This window comes from Ooceraea biroi, chromosome 3 (genome assembly GCF_003672135.1).
Source record: "Ooceraea biroi isolate clonal line C1 chromosome 3, Obir_v5.4, whole genome shotgun sequence".
Lineage (NCBI taxonomy): Eukaryota > Metazoa > Arthropoda > Insecta > Hymenoptera > Formicidae > Ooceraea > Ooceraea biroi.
Window position 1 is genome coordinate 1,773,006 of NC_039508.1, and position 8,806 is coordinate 1,781,811.

Consider the following 8,806-nt stretch of genomic DNA (forward strand, 5'->3'; position numbering starts at 1 on the left):
AAAGATATCAGTTTCCGTTAAAAAAAATTTCTGCTTTAGTTCACACATCTGTAAAATAGTATACGCACAATTAAAGTGATAAACAAAGAGAAAGTTTTACGGTCGATAACGTCATTTTCGAAATAGGATGGAAATTTAATAAAATTCGTTGTAATTTGTCTTTCTAGAAATATATTCTAAATATATCAAAACACATGGAGAATAACAATGAAATAAAATATTTTAAAACACACGGAGAATAACAATGAAATAAAATTATATATAAAGTTTTTCTTTGTTCTTAAAATAGTTAAAATTCTAAAACGTAGAAAACAATTATGTTGCTTTTCTTATACATGTATGTGAATCCGAATAAAATATGTATCTTGGACTGAAATCTATATACATTACGTATGAATAAACGGAATCTGTAAAATTTCTTTAATCTTTCGGTTTTCTTATGATTTATTTGCTCTCCGAGGTCTCTGTGGAGTGTTTCATGGAAAAGCTTCTATGGAACTGCTCTAAAGTTACATGTTGCGTCGGTGTCACAGGAATTACTTCATCATCCTCATCTTGATCCACGATATCGATGCCCAATGAAGAAGTGCAAATTTCATTAATTGTATCTTGAATGTGCAGTCTTTTTATCCGTGAAACATAACTAAATATTTGCAATCTCTGGAATATTGACAATGGAATCGCCTTCTGTGCCAAAGCATGAGCTTCCTCCACTTGCTCTTTGTAATCCACCCCGCAAAACACCGTCTGCTTAAACAACAATAATTACAGCAATATTACGTTAATAATAAGGAGCATCGAACAACTAACAGTAAATGTAATAAATTTTTCGACGAAAAGTACCTTCTTTACGAGATTGTCCTTCTCGTGTTTTATAAAAGGTTTAAGTTTGCTGCACGTAAGCCAGACGTGTCGGAGATTGAAGGGAGATTCGTTGAAGAATATTACGTGATACTTTACCTGAAAAATAATACGTTTATCGTTTCTCACCACGCGCATCAAAATTTCAAATTTCTTTTCTTCTTCCTTATTAAAATAAGCCGCACGTACTACGCGTACTTACAGGAATCACAGACGTCTCGGTTTTCAACTCGTAATATCGTAAAGCGTCGGGGCAGTCATCTACCATAGCCGGCCACCATGGATATCCATTTGTGCGAGCCCATACGATGCTTCCAGCGTTATATTTGTTTTCGATCAAATCGTATTCGTATTCCTCCGAGTTTTTCACTTCCGGCACGAAGCAGGAAGCGATGGATTTATCTAGCGTTCACATTTACCATTTATTATCACATATCATTGTCAATTGTAATGAAATCTATTGTAGTTGCAATGAACCATGGTAAAACAATTGCGTCGCACTAAAAATGACAATTACGATCGTGCGATCCTAGTCGTGATCACACACTGTGCGGATATTAATTCATATATATTTCGGTAACGTATAATAATGTAACAACGAACCACTATTCATCTCGCAGTACCAAATCCGCGGTACGTCGACTGGATCGTGATAGTCGTCGCAGTACCGCCACTTTTTGCAACTATTGCGACAACATTGGATCTTCATGCCTACGTCCCTACGCGGTTGCAACCACAGCAACTTTTCTTGCCAAGACAGACTATCGTCATATTGTGACAATACCGATGAGCATTTTTCCAATTCTAAAACAGATTTGTCTCGTGTCAACAAATTAATATTTTGTTACGAGTTTTGCCAGTTCCATATTCGTGAAAGAGAGAGAGAGAGAGAAAGATAAAATGAAAGCAAAACGAAGTAGGATTTTACAAAGATGCATCTGCATCGTGCATTGCGGCTTACATCCGATAAGTAACAGAGGAACGCGCGAAAATAGTCGAATAATGCGATTCATGCACGATATCGAAATCACTTGCCTAATTAATTTGTAGCTTAAAATTTTAAAATACGTAGCAAACGCACAGTGTCCGTTTGTCGCAAGAAAAACTGTATTTCGTGCAGCGCGTTACAGCTCGTCTTATATGTCATGCAGTTTTCTCCACTGTTCGAAAATCAAACGCACGCACGCGCGCACACATCCGCAACGGAGTTACACACACACATATATATGTCTAATCACTAAATCTACTAACATTAATACATATTGTAATATCGCGAAATGCGCGCGCAAAAATATCGCATTCGCGCACTCGAAGGATCATCCTGTGTGACGCAACACATACAGCTAATTAATTAATTATTAATTTATACATGCATCGATTTACGAGAATCTACGAGAATCGCGACATTCTCCAGCTTATATGCGCAAGTGCACAAATTCACCTTGCAGGGTACTGTGTTCACTCGTTGAATATGTACTGATACTTCTTGCGCTCTTTGCGTGTTCTTTCGTGACGGTTCGACCGTCGTCCTTCGACAGGCGTCCTTTATTCTCCTTACTGGCATCACGTTGCAAAATCTGATTTGCCTGTTGGGAATCGTTTCCACGCGACGAAGACCTCGTTATTCTGGTTGACGCGTTGTTTCTCAGTCGCGATTTGATCGAACGGTCCACGCGCTCGTCGCTGCAATTTGTATCCTGCGATTTGTTTTTGTCGAAGTGAAGCTTCTTAGGCTTTAATCCCGCCTTCGGGAAGAGCCTTCTCGGCTTTATGGGTGCGTTCGGAGGGACGGGGGTGGCCCTCTTGTTTACCCCCGGAGAGATTACGACGAATAATTCGTCGTACGGCGTGAAGCTGCTGGACGGAAACTGAAAACTGCTGCCGCGGTCGCTCTAAAAGTCAAAATAAACGCATTCCTCGTTACTTGAATCAAATTAATCGATGAAATCAGTCGGCGGTTAATCAAACTCAGGAATTAAACTTATTCGCGCCACGATTCACGATTTACTTGTGAAGCTGCTGCTGTTTTGAAATTGTCAACCCGTTTGCGGGGGTTTTCGTCTCCCTCGAATAACAGCATCGGTGCCTGTCTCCGACGATGCTCGGAATCGTCTCGTGAATCCCGACTCGGCGGATCGCCCAATGCCATTTCTCGGGGAATTTTCTCCGTCTTCGTCGAGGTTCGTTGCTCCTCGGAGGAATCTCGGAGTGCAACGCGATGAAAGTGTCCAGCAGGATCCAAAAGATTTCGCCGTGCGAAAAAGTTGCCGCACCTACGTTAAACGAAGATTCGTACGAGCGTGAAGGTGGCTGCGCTTCGATTCGAGTTACCTTCGCCGCAAATCTTTGTTCGTTAATTTATCACGGTATAATTGTGCAATATCCGCCGCCTTCTATCTCGAATTTATTATTTATTTAAAATGCATCATTTTTTATCGTAGTTTGCATTATATTCTTTATTACGTCATTTATTATACATTTGTAATTTTTTTCACACGCGCGTTTGAAAGTACGAGAGAAAGTGTTGGTCAAATCGACGGGCCAATTGCCTCAATTCCCCCCACCCTCATGCTCATTACACATCTCATCTCTCTTTCCTTTTTTACTTTCAAATTTATACATTTAAGGGATTTAACGCTCGTATTTTTCTGACGCTTTCGAGAAATCGAAAGCTTTTGCACCTGATTCTACCATTTTCCAATAGCAAGTAAAAGTACTGAAAAATGTGTCCTTTTATTACACTATAATAATTTAATAAAATGGCTTTTCGTACGCGCGCGCGCGTGCCTGTGCGCGCACACACCGTCCAAAGAGTGCACGTACGTGCGCGTACACTTGGAACATTCCTCATAATTGGCGCTTTTGTACCTATAAAAAGTAAGTCGTATGTTTCCAGGATGGAAAAACTGACGAAAAACGACTGACAAGTGATGAGAACGGAAAGCTGATTGAAAAATCCGGCCATTTCCCGCGGGGCTTGACGACTCATCGATACAGCCCTACCACTCGACGGAGCCTAATAGAAAATGGCATCGCGCTGCGGCGCGAGCTCTCGGTCGCCGCTCGCACTCGACAGGCAGCTATTCGCCATCGTAGACAGGCACGCGTCGCGTGAACGTCGCAGCGTGGTCGAACGACTCCAGAACGTTCCTCGTGAAGATAGCCGTGTGAGCAATTAGGAAAAACGTGTCGGCGGGAGTACCCGTTTGTCGAGGTGAGTGCATGCGACCGCGATCGTGGACGCAAACCCGAAGAAAATTCGCAATGTCGGATAGCGAGTCGACGACGAGCGCGTCGTCGGCGGCGGCTGGCCGTCCGTCCGTCCGTTCGCGCAGCGCACCATCCGCGACGCGTGCGCGTGCGCGCCGTCGCGCAAACGACGGAGTTTCACCGAAGTGCAGAAGGTGCCGAGAGTGCCGTTTCCGCATTACTTGCGCTTTCCTCGCTTTTTTTTTCCTTCCCTCTTGAAATGAAACCCAAACCAGTGAGGCGTAAACAACTAACGTGCACGGAAACGAGGAAGCTGAGAGACAAATTCTAATAGCGTCGAGCTTCCAAACGTAACGTTCTTGTTCTCCTGGCAACTTGCACTTTCTGCACTCGGAACGGAACAGGTGACATTACAACTTGGCTTGTAAACGGAAACAAAAATGATTTCTCGAAAAATTAAATTAAATGGAGCAATTCCCGATTTAGCAGTAGTTTCTCCAATCTTCTTTCTTACATTTCCTTCGTTTAAGCGAGAGTCCCTTTTTAATTCGACACTCCGTCAAGGAAACAAACCAAAAGTTTCGACAAAAGAAAAGACAAAATAGAATAATGTGTTCTACATCACATGTAAATACAATATACGTCTACACAATTATGTTGTCCTCTCGATTTCTTTAACGTGCATAAATCAGCTGATCGGTTTTTACTAATTATACGCGTTTTCGCATTATTATCTAATGCATACCTATTGAAATTTTTCAGATTGAGCAAAATGTCCTCCGTACAAATGGATCGTCCCCCAAAAGTGGGTCAGAGCAGTAAGAAATCGTTGCACAAGAAGCATAACAAGCACGACGACAATCGTCACTTCAAGTTTAGCAACAGGAAACGTCCGCAGAGCAGCTTCAGCAGCAACGGGAAGTTCTTCCCCCCCTATAAGCGCAGAAAGAAGGAGGGCGTGATAATTCCACCAACGAAGTTTTTACTCGGCGGCAACATCTGCGATCCGTTGAATCTGAACAGCATGCAGGACGAGGAGATCAATCGAGCCATGAACGCAGTGACACCGAAATCGAGTCCACTGCCCACTCCGAAGCACAAGAAGGAGGTCATCGAGGTGATTATTCCTCCAAATATTTGTGATCCGTTGAATCTAACGAATTGCAACGACAATGATGAAGAATACGAGAAGCAACTGATTTCACCTACAAAGAGAAATTCTAAGCGGAGAAACAGGAAAAGAAAGAAAACAACCTCCTCTGCGTCCGGAAAGGACGAGGTGAGTTGCGTGACGTTTTGCGCACAATACTTAGTTGACCAACACTTAGCTGATGTGTAACGTTCCTCTCTCGTTTCAGGTGCAGTCCAGTGAAGTGAAAAACCTGGAGGAAACCGAAGCAGGTAACGTGCCAGTTGAACCCTCGACGGACAGGTCCTGCGACGACAGAATTAGCCTGGAGCAACTTCAGAATACGCAGAATGAAAATGTCCTGAAGGAGAATAAGACGGAGAGTCCCCAGAAGGACAAAAACAGACTACGATTAAAGGGTCTCGACGAGATTAAGGACAAAAGGCTGAGGAAGATTGACGTGAAGGATAAAATAGTGAGCCCGGTGATCCCGCAACCCGGCGCGTGGAAGCCCAGGCCGCAGCACAGGCCTAGCCAGGACAAGAAGAAGAAGCAGCACATGACGCGCAACTTCAGGCCCCAGGACGCCCGGTATCAGTACGGCAACTACGACAGATACTACGGATACAGGAATCTTCATCACGAGATAGATCCTAGATTAAAAGTGTTCGTACAGCGAAAGGAACTGTTTTTGCGGAAGGATATTCTCGACATTGGATGTAACATTGGCCATATTACGCTGTCGGTTGCCAGGGATTTTGGTGCCAAAAGTGTTACGGGAATTGACATAGATAGAACTTTAATAAATATCGCTCGGAAAAATGTCAGGCACTACGTAAACTGTGTGCGAAGCCCCGCGAGCACCGAGGACAACGACAAGAGGGACTCCTCGGACGTCAGTTTTTTCCCAATGTCGATGCCGATCAGTTATGGGCCTGTGGACGTCCCGGGGTTTCTCAAGAACGAGCAACACAAGGGATTCCCGTACAATGTCACGTTCGTGCAGGTAATGCGCGTGCAATCGCCCATATATGTATATATTGCGTATACAAGTCGTATTTATTACGCGTTAATTCATAAATATAAATTATAATAGGTAAAATAATCCGTTTGAAATTATTTTTTATAAAATTATTGGTTATAATTATAGTTTTTATATATATTTATTATAAATTATAATTTCAAACGGATTATTTTCTCAACGTACCGACTTACTCCAACAAAGTTTCTAAATCGATAATTCTACCGCGATGCTTGTATGATAGTATTGTTTTTCTATTTTTATCCGTGTATCGCACAATCGTACATACTGTATACCATGTGTCGTATTTTTCAGGGTAATTACGTGCTCGAAGACGACTCTCTCTTGTGCGCGGAGCAACCGCAATTTGACACAATTCTGTGCCTCTCCATCACCAAGTGGATCCACTTGAATTTCGGTGACGCCGGATTGAAGCAAGCTTTCAAGCGCATGCACGCGCAACTGCGTCCCGGTGGGGTCCTCGTCCTGGAGCCTCAAGGTTGGGCCAGTTATACCAAGAAGAAGAATCTCACGGTGAGACTAATATAGATCAATACAGCGTTGTATGAATTTTTCAAGCGTCTAATGCACGTGACGTGTAATTTCACGGTGCATGTACACATAAAACATGTACGATATAAAGATGTACATTAAATAATGTCATTTCTGTTGTCTACAGGAACGGACTTGTAAAAATTACCACAGCATCGAGTTCCGACCTCAAAGATTTACGCAATATCTCTTGTCTTCCGAAGTCGGTTTTTGCAAATGCGAGGTCGTGTCCGTCCCGCCTTACCTCGCGAAAGGTTTCCAGCGACCGATACATCTCTTTACTAAAGCCGGCGGTCCCTCTCCCAGCGAACGAGCCAACAACGACCTCACGGACGACGATGCACTGCCGCGCCGCCAAGAGAGGATGACGAGAAGGAATCAGGAAGAGATGGACATGGAGAGATTCAAGTACGAGCAGGAACTCTTCCCAAAGGAGAATAACAATAGAGGCAACATGTCGGAGATCAGTCAGCACAGCGGGGATCAGTACGAGCAGCTGGCGAACGTTTATGCGCCGAGTGCGACGCCGTGTTACGATACTCCGAGTCGTAATAGCGACAGTCAGCCTTCCGATAGTCAGCCCGTCGACGCGTCCAAGGTCAAAGATGAGAAAGACTCCACGGATGAGAAGAAAGATGAGGCTCCATAAAAAAAGAGAAAAAATGAAACCAACAAGAGAATGAGGAAGAAGAAAACTACGATATTAATAAACTAAAGATATTACAGGAGGAAAAAGACACAACAAGACAGATTTTCATCCGCCTTCACTGGAAAATTCAAGTAATCTTCAAGTTACACAGGTTTTTCAATCTTTGTAAAGGTTAAAGGGCCTTTTCTCTTGGATAGAATTCGTTTGTTTTCGTAACGAACTCTCTCGCTTCGGCTTCGTTCTCATTTCTTCGATTTTGATCCCTTTTTATTTCCGCAACAAATTTTCCGCTGTTGTTCGGATTGTGACACGAGGCTAAAGAATGGCAAAAAATCGAAAAAAATGTATGTGGCAAGCACAAAAAAACATTAAAAAAAAGAAAGGTAAAGAATCTTGATCCAATAAGCAGGATGCATTTCAATTTTGTATCCATGTTGCTTTTTTTCTCTTCGTTTCCCCTTTCTCTTTTCTTCCTCCAGCTCCTCCCTTTCTTCTTTCTTTTTCCCTTCTTTTACGGATGTGGTAAAAAGAGAGATTAACGCGCAAACTGTCACGATGCTTTATACGCTTTGGAAATGTGATTCTGAACGGAATGTATGTATAATAATGATAATGATTGTTGCACATCTTGGAAGTTGCATTCTTGGTCATGTTAATCACCAAGGATGTGAGGATCGTTGATGCGCGCTTGCAGCGTCAAGTAGAACTTTCGAAATTACATTGAATTAGTAGAATTTACAAATTTTATATATATACGTACACATGCATATACATACTACATTACACTACACAACACACACACACACACACACACGCGCATAAACAAACAAGCGAAACAGTGATATAGATCGAGTTTGTAAATTATAAGGCTGTAAAAAAATTTCTGTAATTCTAGAATATTTTAGATTATATTAGATTCTTGCGATATTGAATCTTTGTGAAATATTCATTTTAAGCGTACTTTCTGCATTTTTCATCTCGTCTTCGACCATCTCCCTTTCTCCAGAATGTGAATAATAATACATCAGAATAATGTATTTGTATGATCGAAAAGTTGATCCGTTTTCCTTTTTCTGTTTTTGTTTTATATTTTTTGTTTTATTAAACATATGATTAGGATATAAGAAACATTTATGGAGAGACATTGATATTGAAACAATGGAATTAAAGAGCAGGTTTATTGTTTCACACAGCTGTTATATTTATTTATAAATATGAAACACGCGTGTCTGTAGAGCGAGAGAGGGAGAGAACCTAGGAATCTCAAAGCGATCATCAATTGCGAGTATCGTAAACGGGCTTTACTGTCGATTATAATAGCGAGCATAAAATGAAATGGCAAAATAAAAATCAAATGAGAAATGCCGAACATGAGTCAAAAAAA

The 8,806-nt window shown here is 41.9% G+C and overlaps 2 protein-coding genes across 4 annotated transcripts; one reads left to right on the forward strand and one right to left on the reverse strand.

Moving 5' to 3' along the window:
* Positions 1 to 432: 432 nt before the first annotated feature.
* LOC105283154 lies at positions 433 to 3,686 on the reverse strand. Its single transcript, XM_011345662.3, has 6 exons — positions 2,870 to 3,686; positions 2,303 to 2,753; positions 1,465 to 1,665; positions 1,064 to 1,263; positions 844 to 960; positions 433 to 747 (listed from the first exon to the last, which is right to left on the reverse strand). Exons 1-6 carry the CDS (start codon positions 3,008 to 3,010, stop codon positions 445 to 447), a joined length of 1,413 nt encoding a protein of 470 aa, XP_011343964.1. The 5' UTR covers positions 3,011 to 3,686; the 3' UTR covers positions 433 to 444.
* Positions 3,687 to 3,921: 235 nt separating this feature from the next.
* On the forward strand, positions 3,922 to 8,780 carry LOC105283153 (probable RNA methyltransferase bin3). Of its 3 annotated transcripts, none has more exons than XM_011345659.3 (5): positions 3,922 to 4,075; positions 4,834 to 5,350; positions 5,430 to 6,206; positions 6,537 to 6,755; positions 6,901 to 8,780. In XM_011345659.3, exons 2-5 carry the CDS (start codon positions 4,844 to 4,846, stop codon positions 7,420 to 7,422), a joined length of 2,025 nt encoding a protein of 674 aa, XP_011343961.1. In that variant the 5' UTR covers positions 3,922 to 4,075; positions 4,834 to 4,843; the 3' UTR covers positions 7,423 to 8,780. The 3 variants fall into 3 exon arrangements, with proteins under 3 accessions (XP_011343961.1, XP_011343962.1, XP_011343963.1); XM_011345660.3 differs by lacking the exon at positions 3,922 to 4,075 and adding an exon at positions 4,278 to 4,475; XM_011345661.3 differs by lacking the exon at positions 3,922 to 4,075 and adding an exon at positions 4,501 to 4,698.
* The last annotated feature ends 26 nt before the right edge of the window (positions 8,781 to 8,806 follow it).